Source organism: Pseudopipra pipra, chromosome 1 (genome assembly GCF_036250125.1).
Source record: "Pseudopipra pipra isolate bDixPip1 chromosome 1, bDixPip1.hap1, whole genome shotgun sequence".
NCBI lineage: Eukaryota > Metazoa > Chordata > Aves > Passeriformes > Pipridae > Pseudopipra > Pseudopipra pipra.
In genome coordinates this window covers 31,941,891-31,958,918 of record NC_087549.1, presented here as the reverse complement: position 1 = coordinate 31,958,918, position 17,028 = coordinate 31,941,891, and the positions used below count along the sequence as shown (strand labels likewise).

The 17,028-nt window shown below is 41.1% G+C and overlaps 1 protein-coding gene across 3 annotated transcripts in view; it reads left to right on the top strand.

Annotated features, from left to right (window-relative positions):
- Positions 1-13,798, top strand: part of GDAP1 (ganglioside induced differentiation associated protein 1) — a 32,807-nt gene extending 19,009 nt beyond the window's left edge. Inside the window, exons 1-6 of one of the 3 annotated variants that reach the window (XM_064650786.1) lie at positions 298-602; positions 805-997; positions 2,214-2,387; positions 4,953-5,047; positions 5,511-5,625; positions 10,412-13,798. In XM_064650786.1, coding sequence (XP_064506856.1) covers positions 552-602; positions 805-997; positions 2,214-2,387; positions 4,953-5,047; positions 5,511-5,625; positions 10,412-10,794 — 1,011 coding nt within the window. In that variant the 5' untranslated portion in view covers positions 298-551 and the 3' untranslated portion in view covers positions 10,795-13,798. The other 2 variants (XM_064650794.1, XM_064650799.1) reach the window with 2 other exon arrangements.
- Positions 13,799-17,028: the final 3,230 nt, after the last annotated feature.

Below are 17,028 nucleotides of genomic sequence, written 5' to 3'. Positions count from 1 at the left end.
GAAGCAAAAGACGTTATTCTCAATCTTTAGTGTTTAGTGTTCCTTCTTGCTATGACTTATTTCGCAGTAGAGGATCTATGCCCACAGGGTCCCATTCAGTATGTCTTCCGGTAGTATTTTTTTTCTTCCACATGATGCACATGATGCCAATGTCCCTGAAATTCGTAGTGGAAGCACTCGTTCAAGAAAAGAAACAAATAAATACAAAAGGGAAAATCCTGCCATGTGACCTTTTCCACTTGCGCATCCATCTTCCTGCGCTTCCCTAGGGGATGCTGTAGACGGCTTTGCGGGCGGTTTCCCCTTAGGAAGGGTCGTTCTCCGAGCAGTGCTGCGGGGGAAGAGGGGGTGTCCACAGCATCACCCGGGCATTCCCTTCTGTTGATTTCCAGGAGCGGATCGGCGCGGGGCGGGCCCGGCCGCCGCTCCTGCCCGCGCAGCCTCCGCCCCGCCCGGCGCCGCGGGCCGAGCCGAGCCGGGCCGAGCCGAGCCGGGCCGAGCTCAGCCGAGCCGAGCCGAGCCGAGCCGAGCCGAGCCCAGCCGAGCCTATCATGGCGCCGCTGGTGCTGTACCACTGGACGCAGTCCTTCTCCTCGCAGAAGGTGAGGGGGGCGGCGGGGGCGCGGGGCGGCGGCCTGCGGGCCCCGGATCGCCCCTCCCGCCGTGCCGAGAGCCCCTGCCCGCCCGCGGGGGAGCCGGGTAGGGGGGATGGAGGGAGGAAGCGGCCGTGGCTGCGGCCGAGGCGGGCCGGGTTCGGCCGTGCGGGGACTGCTGCCCCCGGGGTGAGCCGTGGTGCCCTTGCAGGTGCGGCTGGCAATAGCCGAGAAGGCGCTGAAGTGCGAGGAGCACGATGTAAACCTGCCGCTGAGCGAGCACAACGAGCCGTGGTTCATGCGCTTGAGTTCCTCCGGAGAAGTACCTGTCCTGATCCATGGGGAAAACATCATTTGTGAGGCAACGCAGATTATCGATTACCTGGAAGCGACGTTTTTAGATGGTAATCCCGCAGGCATTTCGGTGTGAGATCCTTCCCCTCGCCCCGTAGCGTGCCAGCAATGTTGGGGGCAGCTCTGTATCGCTGCGGGGAGGTTCACTCAGGACAGAAATGCTTAGAGTCTCACAAATAAATGGGCTCTCCTAATAGTTGGCCCTGGGGGCTGAAAACACGTTACTTTAAAATTAACTGAAGGCCTTCCAGCAGTTTCTCAGCCCTTTCAAGTAAAACCTACCACTGTCGTCCTTAACCCTTCTGGAAGGATGGAAAGGCAGGAATGGCAGCAGCACTGTGCTGTGCTAACCCCGAGATGACACTGCCATGAAAAATAAAGTGTTGAACAAAGCTACATGACTATGGTTGTCAGGCAGGTCCAGATTCTCTGTAAGATAAGAAGAAACATGCTTAATTCCAGAATAATCTTGGGTGGAAAAATGAAAGTAAAATAAGCAAATTATTTTTGGAGCCAAAATGGAGTGAAAAGGTAAAAAAGTAGGAAGAGAAACCTCAGAAGTGATTACGTGCAGGTTTTTGAATTTCTTTGTATCTGTATTGCCAAAAAAAAAAAAAACTACTTCAATTTTGGAAGCTGTATTTTTTATAGGTGTGAAGATGGCAGCATTTTGTATTTCAGGGATTTAGTGCTGCGATTTCTAAGGCCTGAAGAAAACTTGATTGTTGAGAGAACATAATTTGTATTTAATGCTGGCTTTAATCAAAAAAGGAGGAGTCAGGGCCCAGGTAGATCGAGGGCAGGATAAAACTCAGTGGTGTGTGGAATATTTCTAACCATGCTTTGAGTAGGATTCCTATACTGTAATTTTTGTAAGCATTACAACAATAGTAATGTTTCAGCCTTAACAATTTGCTGGAACCTCAGCTGTGCCCTACTGTTAGAGCACTATAGGGTTGTGTGTCATGGTTGCCCATTCCTAGAAGAACATAACAGATGCTGAATCCGGTTTTCTGATTTGAACACCTCTTAAATATGTGTTTATGTGGGTTACTGCATAGGAAGTAGAATTATTAAAACATTTGAGAATGAAGTATGTGTATATACATTTCTCTGAGCTGCAATAACACTATTGAGTTACGGTGGGGAGCAAGTGAAGCTTTCTTAACTGTGGCTGTGTCATCTGTGCCAGTTGAACATCACTGAAGGAACTTTGGTCAATTACGTGGTTCTTCTCTTAACTTTATTTTTAACTTTATATTGCAGAGGAAGTACCAAGATTAATGCCAGAAGAGGGGAGCATGTATTATCCAAGGGTGCAACACTATAGAGAGCTTTTAGACTCCTTGCCTATGGATGCCTACACACATGGCTGCATCCTGCACCCAGAGTTAACAGTGGACTCCATGATTCCAGCCTATGCTACCAGCAGAATTCGTAGTATGTACTGGTATAGCTCTGACTGTCTATCAGTAGGCTTTTGCATTACATTCGTCTTCTTAAATGCACCTTAAGCAGAAGATATTGAGCACAGCTTATGAATTTTAGTTGCAGTCATTGATGATTTGTCCATATACTTTTTATTGATTGTGTAGTCTCTTATAATTTGAAAATGGGAAAGAGGAAGTGTCATTTTTGAGGTGTCTGTGGAGTTAATTTTTGTGCTATGGTAAACTTCTAAATATTGTTTTTGTGTTTCCTTCTAAGTATTACAAACGAACTAAGTAGTTCTAGTACAAGGATCAAATCCTGGCAACATGGCTGGGTGATGATTCCCTGTTTACGTTATATCCTGAGATCTTTGATTTTTTTGTGAGTGTCAGTGGTTTATATCGTGTTGATTTTTTGTATGATATTTTAGAATCATCCGTAGAACACAGTCAAATACTGCATAGACTTTGAAATGCAATACTACTATACTGTTACTAAATTCATGATATCATAAAAGGTGATACTGTGTTAGTTTGAGAAATTCTATTTCCAACAAATTGTGTTATCCTCCCCCTTAATATTTTTGGCAAGTCAGTTCTCTTATTAGAACTTAGCCACACTTTTGTGTTGTCAGAAGTAAAGGCAGGCAGTTAATTTTCCATATAGTTGCATGAATTACGTAGCTGAAGTAACACAGAATCATAGAATGGCCTGGGTTGGAAGGGAGACCTTAAAGATCATCTAGTTACAACTCTGCTGCCATGGGCAGGGACACCGTCCACTAGAGCAGGCTGCTCCAAGGCCTATCCAGCCTGGCCTTGGAGACTTCCAGGGATGGAACATGCACAACTTCTCTGGGCAACCTGTTCCAGTACTTCACCCCCTTCACAGTAAAGAATTTTTTCTTAATATCTAATCTAAATTTGCCCTCCTTCAGCTTAAAGCAATTCCCATTTGTCCAAGAAATTTATTATTCTCCTACATCAGTGTACTGTCTGGTTTAGTGGTTTTTTTCCCCCAAATGTGAATGCTAACTGTTTATTGAGCAATTGTGCTTTACTCATAGGCATTGTTGATATTTTTTTTGAGTTTTACATGTTAATAGTCAGTGCTTTTATTATAGTTCACTTTATGACATTGTCTTCTGCATTTCTCACTGTATATATTCTTACCCTCTAGCTTCTAGAGGGTATAAATTGTTGTCAGTTTGCACATGTTCATAGTGGTAGAGCTAAAATTATCACTCATCTAAACTGGGATGTTTTCTTACCTTTTTGTACTTAAAGCATAGCCTACTTTTTTGATTTGAAGCATTTTTTTTAATAGCTTGTGAATGTTCTTGAACAATTCCTTTGCATGTTCAAACTTTTCCTTGATGGTTTAGTTTTCAGTTTTGAAAAGCTAATCTTTTTCAGACTGCTAGATGTAATAAGGCATGAGCCAGTTCTGTATTATGTTTATGCGTACCAAATCCAAGCAAATAATTAATTGCATATGTAAGATCTTAGTTGTGTGATTACATCCTTCAATTTCTTCATATACTATGCTGAAAGATGGCTCTCACAGCCGTATCAGGTTGAAGTGAATATATAAAACAGTGAGTTCATTATTCTCTAGAAAGAATTTTTATCAGTTTGATTTATAAGACTTAATTGGAACTAAACTTAATTATCAAGTACCGGTGAGAGGTGATTCATGCTCTATAATTATTCTTTTGTTCTCAGTTTATTACTAGAAAAACTTATTTTTAGAAGAAGACTTATTATTCACTATCTTTTGGTAATCTAGGTCTGTAAGTATGACATTTTCCAACAAAGTCCCATTTTAAGGAGAGAAAAGGCTATACACATGTAGTGGAAACCAGTAAAATTATCTTAAACTTTTCACATCATTCCTTCTTTAAGTCATGTAATGAATGTTTTTCTAGAACATCCACATAGTCCTTAATGAACATTTCCAAAAGGGATCACATACTTTGGTATAATATTTTAGCTAACTGAAAACACCATATTCAGTGGTATTTAGGCTTTTTCTTTGAAATTATGCATGCAACCTGGAGTGACCTTCAGTAAATCTCAGTGCGGGCCTGGCTGCACTTTCACAGCATGACAGGTGTGTTAGGAACTGAGGTACAAAAGCATCAGAGACCTAATGTATTTGTAGTAGAATTTTATGGATTTAGCACATATTTTGGCAGCAAAATGCTTTTTTTCTGAATAAGAGAAAAGTATTAACGAGATTTCCTCATTTTTGCACCTATAGAGGACATTGCAAATTGATGAGCTAAAGGTGTGGTGGGATCAATTTAAGCAGCAGTTAAGTTTTCCAAAACATGATGTTTTTAAGTCCTGACTTGGAGCTGATGCTGTATTGAAGTACCACTTCCCATTTAGTGTGATATTTGTACACAGGCTATTGATCAGTCCCTGTGGATTGCCTTGTGAGTACGTTTGGATATCTAATATTTGTCATTCCTTTTTTTTGTTTGGTTTGGGTTTTTTGTGGTATTTTTTGTGTTTGTTTTTTTTTTTTGTTTCTTTGGTTTGGTTTTGTTTTGTTTTGTTTTCCAATCAGGCCAAATAAGTAACACAGAATCAGAATTGAGGAAACTTGCAGAAGAAAATCCAGACCTTCAAGATGCCTATATTGCGAAACAGAAGCGCCTTAAAGTAAGGAGGCTCTTTGTATTCCCGCACTTTATTATGAGCTTGTTAGTGTTAGATTTTTTTGTCACAATGTAAACATTTGTTTCACCTGTCATTACCAGTAGTGTCATGCAGTGGTTTAACCCTTCAAGGCATGAAGCAGTCTGCCCCCCAGATCAGCTACACACTTCAAGTGTGTGCTGAAGTACTGGACTGGTCCTACTGACTTCAAAGGTAAGTACACATCAGTGCTGATGTTGGGCTGTTGAGCACCCTGCAGGGTGAGGCAAACCTTGATATGTAGCATTTCTAATGTTTTTCTTCTGTTATCTGAATTGTCACCACTATCCAAATGGTATCCAGCTGACTGTGTGGAGAAAATAATCGCATTTTATGAATAAACACTGTAGTATCTTAAGTAAAAGATTCTCTAATAAAATACAACCTCTGTATGATGATTAAAACACTAACTTGTGTATCTATTTAGTCTAAGCTGCTGGATCATGATAATATAAAATATCTAAAGAAAATTCTGGATGAACTGGAAAAAGTTTTGGATCAGGTCGAGACTGAATTGCAGCGTCGAAATGAGGAAACACCAGGTAAACTATTTTTATTGCTAAATCCTGTTGATGCTTGTTTTCAGGAGACTGAGTGAACTTGTGAGCACCATTATAGAACTGCTTTTAATGTGTGTGATTTGTTACTTTTAGTATATACTGATCTAACATCACAAAAGGGATCAATACTGTTTTAAATACTAGCTTACTTTACTGTTGCTGTCAGTGAGTTCTCACTCTCTTGTGAGAGTGCTTGATCACATTCTTAGCAGAGTATAATTAGCTGCACAATTTTTCAATATTTTATCAACAAAATCAGAAAAACTTAAACTAGAGAATGTTGATGTTGTAATTGTAGGCCTCAGTATCACTATAATGATCCACAACCTTAATGTTTAACGTAGATTTATTACAATCTTGTGTAAATACTCTGCTGATATTTGTGGACATGCAGAATGAGCAATCTGGATAATTGCTTTAATTGTTAGGCAAGCCCCTTCCCTTACCCTCTTGGAAAGCAGTCCTGTTTACCTGCCATCCACCCAAATGAAAGTCAAGTTTTCACAGAATCACAGAATCATCAAGGTTGAGAGAGACCTTCAAGATCATCTAGTCCAACTGTGAATGTAGCGCTGCCATAATCACTCCTAAACCATATCCTCAAGTGCCACATCCTGACGCCACATGAACACTTCCACAGACAATTACTCCACCACTGTCCTGGGCAACTTATTCCAATGCCTGACCACTCCCTCAGTGAAAAAACATTTCTAATATCTAATCTGAACCTCGTGTGGTGCAACTTAAGGCCATTTCCTCTCCTCCTTTTACTTGAGACGTGGCAGAAGAGACTGACCTCCAACTAACTCCTTTCAGTCTCCTGCAGACTAAACAACCACAGCTCCCTCAGTTGCTCCTCATAAGAATTGTGCTCCGGAGCCTTCACCAGCTTCATTGCCCTTCTCTGGACTTGCTCTAGCACCTCAATGTCGTTCTTGTAGTGAGAGGCCCAGAACTGAACACAGTACTCAAGATGCAGCCTCACAAGTGCCAAGTGCAGCAGGACGATGGCTTCACTAGTCCTGTTCTGGATACAGGCCAAGATACAGGTGGCCTTCTTGGCCACCTAGGCAAGCTGCTGGCTCATGGTCAGCCAGGAACCCCAAGGCCATTTCTGCTGAGCAGATCTCATGCCACTCTGCCCCAAGCCTGGAGCATTGCATGAAGTTGTTGTGACCCAAGTGCAGGACCCAGTACTTGGACTTGTTGAATATCATGCAGTTGTCCTCAGCCCATCAATTCAACTTGTCCTGATCCCTCTGTAGAGCCTTCCTACCCTCCAGCAGATCAACACTGCTGCCTAACTTGGTGTCATCTGCAAATTGACTCAAGGTGCACTGGATCCCCTCATCCAGGTCATTGATGAAGATGTTAAACAGGACCAGCCCCAATACTGAGCCCTGGAGAACACCACTTGTGAGCAGATGCTATCTGGATATAACTCCATTCACCTCCATTCTCTGAACCTGGAGATCCAGCCAGTTTTCACTCAATGAAGAGTGCACCCATCCAAGCCATGAGCAGACAGTTTCTCCAGGAGAATACTGTGGGAGTGTCAAAGGCTTTACTGACTTCTAGGTAGACTACAACCACAGCCTTTTCCTCATCCACTGTGTGGGTCACATTGTCATAGAAGGAGATCAGGTTAGTCAAACCTTACAAAAGGACCTGCCTTTTGTAAACCCATGCTGGCTGGGCCTGTTCCCTTGGTTGTCCTGCAAATGCCATGTAATGGCACTCAGGATGATCTGCTCCATGACCTTCCCTAGTACCAAGGACAGGATGATAGGTCTGTAGTTTCCTGGGTCCTCCTTCTGACCCTTCTTGTAGATGAAGAGTCACTAATTTCCAGTCAACTGGGACTTCTCTGGTTAACCAGAACTGCTGGTAAAAGATTGAAAGTGGTTTGACAAGCTTTTGCCAGCTCCCTTCTTACTCTTGGGCACATCCCATCTGGGCCCATAGACTCATGGGTGTCTAACTGGCATAACAGGTCACTAACCATTTGCTCCTGGATTTAGGGGCTTCACTTAGCTCCCCGTCACTAACTTCCAGTTCTGGGAACAACTTGTTTTGTATTGAAGGCTGAGGCAAAGAAGGCATTAAGTACCTCAGCCTTTTCCTCATCCCCCGACACTGTTTTCCCCTGCATTGAGCAAAGGATGGAGACTCTCCTTAGCCCTCCTTTTGCTGCCGATGTATTTACAGAAACTGCTTTTGTTGTCTTTAACTGCAGCATCCAAATAAAGTTCTAGTTTGGCTTTCCTTATAATTTTCTTGTGCATAACCTCACAACATCCTTGTAGTTACCTCCCTCCTTGCAGAGGTGATGCATGATCTTTGTTACCCTGAGTTCCAGCCTAAGTTCCTTGTTTAACTAAGCCAGTCTTTTTCCCTGCCAGCATAGGGGGACAGCCTGTTCCTGTACCCTTAAGATTTCCTCCTTAAAGCATGTCCATCCTTCCTGGGCTGCTTTGCCCTTCAGGACTGACTTGCAAAGGACTCTGTCAGTTAATCTCCTAAATAGGCCAAAGTCTTCCTGCCAGAAGTCCAAGATGGCAGTTCTGCTGGCACCTCTCCTTACTTCACTCAAAACTGAAAACTCTTGTCATTTTGTGGTCACCATGCCCAAGGCAGCCACTGACCACATCACCCATGAGTCCTTCTCTGTTCACAAACAACAGGTCTAGCAGGGCACCACCCCTGGAAGGCTCACCTACCAGTTGAGAGCAAGTTCTCTTCCACACACCCCGAGCACCTCCTGGACTGCCTTCTCTCTGCTGTGTTGTATTTCCAGCAGACATCTGGCAAGCTGAAGTCCCCTATGTGTACAGGGGTTGGAAATTGAGAGACTTCTGCCAGCCTCCTGCAGAATGCCTCTTCTGCCATTTCATCATGGCTAGTAGGTCTGTAACATATTCCTACCAGGACTTCTGCCCTGATGACCTTCCCCTGGATCTTTGCCCACAGGCATCATCCTTGTCATCATCCTAAATTCTATTTGATTGGGATTAGTCTTCTGCTTATTCAGAGCCTGGTTCAACTCCCAGTGGTACTAATAGGAGTCCTTCCTCTGACTTCACTGGGAACTGCATGAAGCATCAGTCAATATCAACTACATCTGCTCAAATCAATAACTTTTTGCATTTAGTCCTGTAAAGAGCTGTTGTAATAATTACCGGTTACTATCACAACCATAGGTTTGAACCAGTGATTGAAAATCTAGGTTAAATTTTCTACTGACTCAACAGTGGAAGAGTCATAGAAAATATTTTTACTCATAAAGGATTTTGTTCAGCAAACTACATCTGTCACCATTGCCAACAGCCCCTTGCTTTCTCTGCTAAGTAGCCTTTCCAAGGACTCAACTGCTACAATTTTGATGACCTTATGAAAACTGCCAGGATCACAGGATTTTGTAAAACATGGGGCTGTTGCCTGCCTCTTGGAATTTTGTCTGAGGTATTCCCACTTTTGAGCTTTGTGATCAGTGCTTCTCCAGGTCCTGGTCAAACTTGTAGCTTCTGCTTCTCTTGCTACTACTCGAGTCTCTCATTGAATTACTGCTGCTACCACTGCAGATATCTTTCATGAAGGATAGCTTCTTTGGTCTTCCTTTCTATCTTCTTACTTACTTAATGCACTAGATGAATCCCCAGGTATGCTTTCATCAACCTAGGATAGCCTTGTTCTCTAGAGAGGCCTTTCTTCCAGACCTGTTTGACTGGTCAAAATGGACTGGTACCAGCCATGTGCCAAACTGTTGCTTTCCTCTGGTGGCAAATGTGTTGGAAAGGAGATTGCTAAATTTTTCTGTTTCCAGAGAGGTGCTGCTGAATGTTTGTGCCAGCATTTTTGCATGCCTGTTCTGTGGGAAGAACTGCAAAAGGATACAAATGAGAAGGGAACAGCATAGTCCTATTTGAGAACTAGGCTAGAGCAGAATACTCATGCTGACAGCTATGGTAACTATTAGTTTTCATATCCTGGGTTTCAAAAGCTCTCAGTGTAGTCAATACAGGTCAACCCTTTCATGTGGTGGTGGTGGTGGTGGTTCAGATCACTGACACTACTCTGAGCCATCCCAGGAAGATTCATCTCTTTCCTTCAACTGTAGAGGGAACCTGGGGTCTCTATCTGTGCTCATGACTAGTGGTGGGCAGTGTGAATATCTGTCACTTCTTAAACATCTCATCATAAAAACCCCATGGTCACAAAAGAAGGAGAGGTAGACAAGTTCTGTCTTCTTACTGAACTGGTGTGTTTGGTACAGATCAGTTGTCTGATCTGTTTGGTTTTGACTTGAAAGCCTACAGCAATTTAGCTGGACTTAAGTTCTTGAGTGAATGCCATAGAGCTGAGTGACATAGGCAAGATGATAAATTCTTCAGACAAGTGGTAGCTTTTCACTAAAGTTTAAACTGCTTTCCTCCTTTCCAGTCCTGTTTAATTTAATCCAGATTTGAGAAATGTAGTTGAGGAAAATAACTGTTTACTGTGAGCTTTAATTTATGAACCTGGAATGTCACTCTTTTTTTCCTTAACAAATGTAGTCCCGGCTGCTGAGCCTAAGACTACAATATTGTGCATAGAATGGACAGGGATTACTAAAATGTTCATTGATTAAAGCCATATCTTAGCTGAAGTGTTGGTGGTGTTTATTAGACGGAATTTGAAATAGCACTAAACTAAATATTAGTGCATGGAAGCTTCCATGTGTGCTTGTATTCCATTAGCTCTTAATTCTTTATGTTTTATCTCTGCTTAGAAGATGGAAATCAGCCTTGGCTCTGTGGTGATTTCTTCAGTCTGGCAGATGTATCACTTGCCGTCACGTTACATCGCCTGAAGTTTCTGGGATTAGCAAGAAGAAACTGGGGAAATGGAAAGCGGCCCAACTTGGAAGCCTATTATGAGCGTGTTGTGAAGAGAAAAGCGTTTTACAAAGTTTTGGGACACGTCAACAATATATTAATCTCAGCTGTTCTGCCAACGGCATTCCGTGTGGCCAAGAAAAGGGCTCCGAGGGTTCTTGGCACCACCCTGCTGGTCAGCCTCCTGGCGGGAATGGGTTATCTTGCTTTCCTGTGTCTTCGGAAGAGGTTTGCCAACGTGATGTTACCGATTAGAACCAGGCAAAATTATTTTTAGACCTGTCTGTCCCTGGTGGTGAGTGGAAGGCATCTCTCCACCCCAGGAAACTATCCCCAATAAAATATAAACATAGATGAAAGATTATGTCTGTGAATTAGAACATTTTCACACACTAATCATCTCCTACAGGTGTATAATTGGGTTGGTAATGCTGAGATATTTTTCAAAAATGTATGTTGAGGGGGCAACAAAGGAAAGAAGAGACTTTCTTTTCAGCCAAGGACCTATAACTGTGACAGTGCTTTGTTGAAGTGGTTGTCGTCTCCTTTACCCAGTAGCTGACCTAATTATAATGCTTTAATTTAATAGATATGCAGCAATGTGATAGCTTTTCACTGTAGGTGAAATGCGTTATTGTGCAGAAACCAGCATTGTTAAAATACTGAAAATAACTCTTTAAATGCTCAGAGTAGAATTTAAGTGGACCATCGGCTCTGTGCCTGTTGTGTACAGGGGCTAGTTTCTCTGTACTGATTAATATCTATTGATTTGCCATTGGACCTTTAGGATGTGTTCAAAAGTGAAGCCACTTTTGTCACTGTATGTTCATACAGCAGTTCAAGAAAAGACTTAAGACAGGTAAGAACATCAGTGAGTTGTGGGCCACATGAGTGAAATTCTCCAGGGGCATCACTGGGCAACAGGTACTGGACTTTTGCTGAAATACAAGTGGGAGTGAAAAACCTGATGCTTGTCTTTCAAAAGCCTTTTGGGCTTAGCTGCAAACTGTGGCAGAATCAAATCAAACTATCTTGGTGCACGCTTTCTGCTTTCATTGGGGTGGCTTGATATAATTGCCTCCGTATGAGTGTTCTTTTTTCACTCTGAGCACTGGGTATTTTTTGCACACTTCTTGTCTACATTAACATTTGCATGTGCCTCTATGAAATGTTTGCCCCCAACGTGCCACAGCCGGCTAGAAAATGTATGCACAACAATGCATTTTGTAAAAGTAATTTGAAATAGTTCACTATCAGTCTAGTTAGGTAGCCTAGATTGAAGGTGAAGCTGTAATTTAGCAATCTGTTTACTTATGGAGAGGTGTCATGTTGGTGGTAAATGAAAAATATAGGTCAGTTTGAAGACAGATGATTTTTACTGCAGATTTTTTTGTAAAACTGCACTCTTGTAGCATGTAGGAAAGGTGTAGAAAAACATTTTGATTACTTCCCACTGCTCAGCAGATGCTGTGAATTTTATTAGTTTTGAACTGAGCTCCTGTTTCAATGAGAAATTTACATTTACCTGAAAATAGACTTTGAACCATGACAAAGAAAGCAGTTGGGAAGGGCTGAAAATTTTCATGACAATTTAGTAGGATTTTTGTGTTCTGGATGAATGTCTGAAAGCTTTAGAATTTTGTTTACAAGTTGTATATAGCTGCAACAAACAAAGCATAGCTTTTGGTGTTTGCCTATCATCAACCAGTGCTAACAGGCCTAAGTACATTTTAGATCCAGTGCTGGTGGCTCTTGTCTCTCTGCACAATTGCTTTTAATTGTCGGGAAGATCCTCTGAAGTTTACTGGAGAGAACTGAGGCAATTTCTGTCTGGACAGTCTCACCATTAAACACGTATCAATACGGATAAAATAGTTGAATACTTCTGCTTATTATTTAATATTGTTCTAGTTTGTCTAGAAAAAGTAGACCTGAATCTCATTACTCCCTTTCAGTAAGAAGTAACATCTTACCTAGGAAAAAATGTGCATTTTTATTTGTCAAAAAGGTAGTTTTATATAATTTTATTTCACAACCCAGTTGTTCTCGAGAACTTGTTGAATTAAATTTGGTCTATTTAGAAAAGCTTTATTATCTATAGAGAGAGTTTAATCCAACAATACTATTAATGTGCTGGCACTTTTAACTGAGTTTGTTGTTTGCATATTGCAGTTCATCTGCTTTACTTGTAACCATCAAATTCCACTAAATTAATAAACACAGCGTAAGACCTGTAACTTAATGCTTCCCTGACATGTGTCAGGCCACCTATAAAATGTAATTTGATCAAGTCACAGTAAAATTAAGTATATATGACTTAGCTTTCTTTAGAATTAATTTATATTTTATTTTTTCCTTTTCCTCTTTTTTTTCTAATGTGTTAATTGCAGATAAGAACACTTATATTGCTGGCTTAGTTCACACTAGCAGACCTGTGCGCTGTGATACAGGCTAATTACTGAGGAAGCCGTTTTACTTCTCCCCAAACCTCAGTGATTTCTGCACTTCGGCTCGTGCTTGTTTCCTGCCGGGAGGTGCAGGTGCTGTTGGAAGGAGTGAAGTGACCACCAGATGTCAGTGGTTCTCCAGGGCTCTGCTCCGGCGCCTCTGAGGCAGGAAAGCACTAGTTTTCACAAACAAAAAGTTTGTGATCTCAGCTTAAGAGGGATGTGAGCACCCCATCAGACTAGCAGTCTCTCAAGAGCTCTTGAAAGAACTGCTCTGGTCTACCACAGGTTGGTTCTCTGATACCTGTCACTTATGCTTGTGTAGCTTCTACTCTGGGTAAATAAGAGGCTAAAGTTGAAATAATATTTCACCTGAAAATGAATGTTACTGAACAACAATTAAACGTGTCATCTGCAGGAATGAATGAGTAAAACTTTCACAGCAGAAAAGTTGGGATTCCTGGTTTGATTCATGTCTGTTAGTTCAAATGTTTCATATGCCACTTATTTTCACTGCCCTGAAGTACTCCGTACAACACTGGTTTCTGTACAGGTGGCAGCAAAAGGCTTATCCATGATTAAATTCCTCAAAATAGGATGAGATTTAGAAGCACATATGCTGTATTTGGCTCTTTGTGCAGGATAGCTTTTGTGCTTGTAAAGTTTCTTTTCAGGCTGGCTTATTTTGTTTGCTCTGGTAGCTCTGTATACTCTTTCAGTTGGATACACAAGCAGTCTTCTGGTTTTCATTTCCTATTTGCTCTCATATCATGCGTCAGGTATATTTCATATCTTTATGTGGGACTTGCACAATAAACATAGATTCTAAGGCCACTTTCTAGACTGGCTTATGTCTTCTGTGTCAGTAAAACAAAGCACATTCAAGGATCACACAGTACTGCTGTGAGGAGTCTGATGCTATTCAAGGAGAGAAGCCTCTGAACACCTTTTAAACCAGCTTAATTGTTTACATGCAGCTTGCCTTGCATGTATATGGAAACAGCAGTTGAAATGATGTTTTCTTTGTTTATCTGAGCTGTATATGCATGAGGTTCAACAGAAGCCATTAATAAAGTAAAAAAATAAAAATATAAAAGTAATTAAGGAGGGCAAGCAGTTTTGTGCTCTTAATTGATCCATAAAAAAAAAAAAAAACAATGCCAGTTCCCTTCTGATTGTGTCCCTTACTCATTGTTGAGCTGCAGCAGCTGAAGGTCCTTTCTATAAGGTGCATGAGAAGCACATAATCTGTGTTCACACTGACATTATCCATGATGAGACCAGATGGTGTAACCCAACTAGTGTTTGTGTGGCCATAAACTAAAAAAAAAAGCTTTCTTTTTTTTTTCCTTGCAATGTAGCAGTCTGCATTGGACTCAATTCTTGTTAAGCAGAGGAATAAACAACAGTACTTGAGGCTTGCATGCATTTCCTCTCAGTATTTTGAAAGTCTAGAAAGCTGCTAGAATCAGGTAGACAGCTGATAGGGCTTGAGTTTGACGAGATTATGACACCTGGACCAATTTAGAAGTAGCCTTGATCAGAAGTGTGCACAGAGCTGTTACTGTGAAAAGCTTGTGTCTAAACACACAAGAAGAGCAAGAGTGAGTGGGAAGGTAAATACGGCAAGTATAAATTCCTTGTCTAGATTTGCAAAGCCGTACATCCACTTTTACGTGTCATTTTTAAAGGCATTTTTTACTTAAGTCTTAATTTTATGGGAGCAAGGAGCTACTAAGGTTTAGAGACCAGATTGTCGTGCCCTAAGTTGTGAGGAACAGAGATAGCAGTAGATGGAAAGTAGGTGAAAAGTTGTGGGTCTAGCTAGCTGGAGCACACTGTGCTCTGCAATAATGTGTATGACAGATTTGCTGAGGCCTGCTTATTAACTTTATCTCTCCCTTTAGCTGATGTTAGACAAAGAGGTGTAAGGTTGTGCTTAGGCAATTTATAAGATGTGCTGAGGAAGTCAAAAGCATGAAGAAAAATCCCAAACAAAATATATTGGGTTTTGTTCCCTCCTTTCTTTATAAAGAAATTTTTAGTTTTGGTGCAGTACCAAGTCATAAAGTCAGGCACTCAAAACTCAGGAAATTCCAGAAGCCAGAGTTCTTACAATACTGTTAACTCACTCTACTGCTAACTCACTCATGTGGCACTTCAATAGCCTTTTTATTTCTGTTTTTCTTTCTAAATTACAATCATGGTGCTTTATTTAATGTGAAGTTAAAAATGTTGCACCATAAAATAGTTAAGCTGTAGAGGAGGCCGCTGGTTGTTTCCCCTGCTGGCTGAGGCATTCACCTTACAGAAATTGAAGTCCTTCTCCCCCACTTTGTATTGAAATAGGTAAAACTCAGAAGTGGAGACAAAAACTCCTCCCTTGTAAATATATGCCCTATGCAGTAGGTTGCAGAGTCAGGTTTCCTTTTTCTCAGCACGAAACATTTCTGTCTCTGCAGAAATCAGAGGCCATTTTTTTGACAAAAAGTAGTGTGAACATGTGGAAGGCCGAGACTGCCAGTCATTCAGAAACTTGATGGAGACCAGGGCCTGCCACACAGTTTCCTCTACTAGCTATGTTAAAAGCCAGCAGTTAGTAAATGCTGAGCTCTTGGTAAGAATGTCTTTGGGTACATAACACAGGTTTGGTGAAAGGGAAGGAATTCTGTATAAATAAATCATAGAAGAAACTGTCCAGAGAAGCTTCATCACTATTTCTTCTGGTCTAGCTCTCTGTGGCTTTTCTGTGGATGGAGAGAGGCTTTTGGGTTGCTATTTCACAGGACATATTCGTTATATCTCACTTCAACTATTTAACTGAAATCAATGGAGGGAAGAATATCTGTCTTTGTTAAATACATGATGAAGCCAGCTTCCTAATACAGATATTTAAGTTGGACCACTGTTCAGAAAGGTATTGTGAAAGCATGTGTTTTGAACTGTGTTACTCTACTCAAACACCTTGTCACAAGCGTAGACACCAAACGAGAAAAATTCAAACTAGAGGTCTGGATTGCACCCCAGAGCCAGAGGCAGTAAAAATAGAAAGACCTATTGTTTGAATTTTTAGGTCTTTGAATAGAAAGAGTTCCAGAGACAAAGATCTCACAGGGAGTCTGTACCAGACGCTTTTTCTCCAAATCTTGCGCCTTAAGAATTTTGCACACTTCCATTGTGCTGAATTACAGACAGCTCTAAAACACAGAGGTAGAATCCAATAGAAGTTACGGAGGAAACAAAATTGGCCAATGTTGCAGTAATGGAGGTATCCAGATTTCAGTTTCTAATAGAGAGCCAGATTCAGATCTGGTATGAGTCATTGTTACAGAAAATGTAGTTGTGCACCTACTTATGTTGGATCTGAATTTGATTTTAAAGTCATTATGCCATGAATCACATTTTACGACTTTGCCTTGACAAGTTTTGTTTTGATCAACCTATTTGTTACAGAGACAATGAAAGCTGCACAATACCTTTCTGAAAAAAAGGATATATGCAGAACTTGAACTTTTAAAAACTGTTAAGGCTTTTAATATGGGCAGCACATACTGAATCAAAAATTATGGAATATGGAGTTATTTTTGGAATAAAGAATTCTTTTAAAATAAGTCCAAGAATGTATGTTTAGGACTTATCCCAGAACAGCATCATAAATTTTTTATTTCTTGGATTTGAAAGAGAACCAAAAAGCTATAGCTGACTTCATTTTTCTGTTGTTAACAGCAAACTGTAACTGCAATACAAGGAAGCTCCAGCAGAGAAAAAGATAACAGATTTCTCTTTTATGTATATATTTTATTAACAGAAAATAACTGTGCTTAGTTAATTTTCTTAGGTAAATCATACTGGATAAGAGTTCTGTCCTTTCTTGTGTGTTATAAGAATTATCAGGGTCTTTTTTCTGCAAAGGAAAAGATGAAAATATTTCCAAAGTGGCTGGCAGAACAGCAGCACTGGCAACATCAGCTGAGACTGCAGTTCCCCATCCATAGCAACCCATGGAAGTGGAAGTCCAGCAGCAACTGAAAGTAGTTCATTGCAATCCAACAACCTTCTATGAG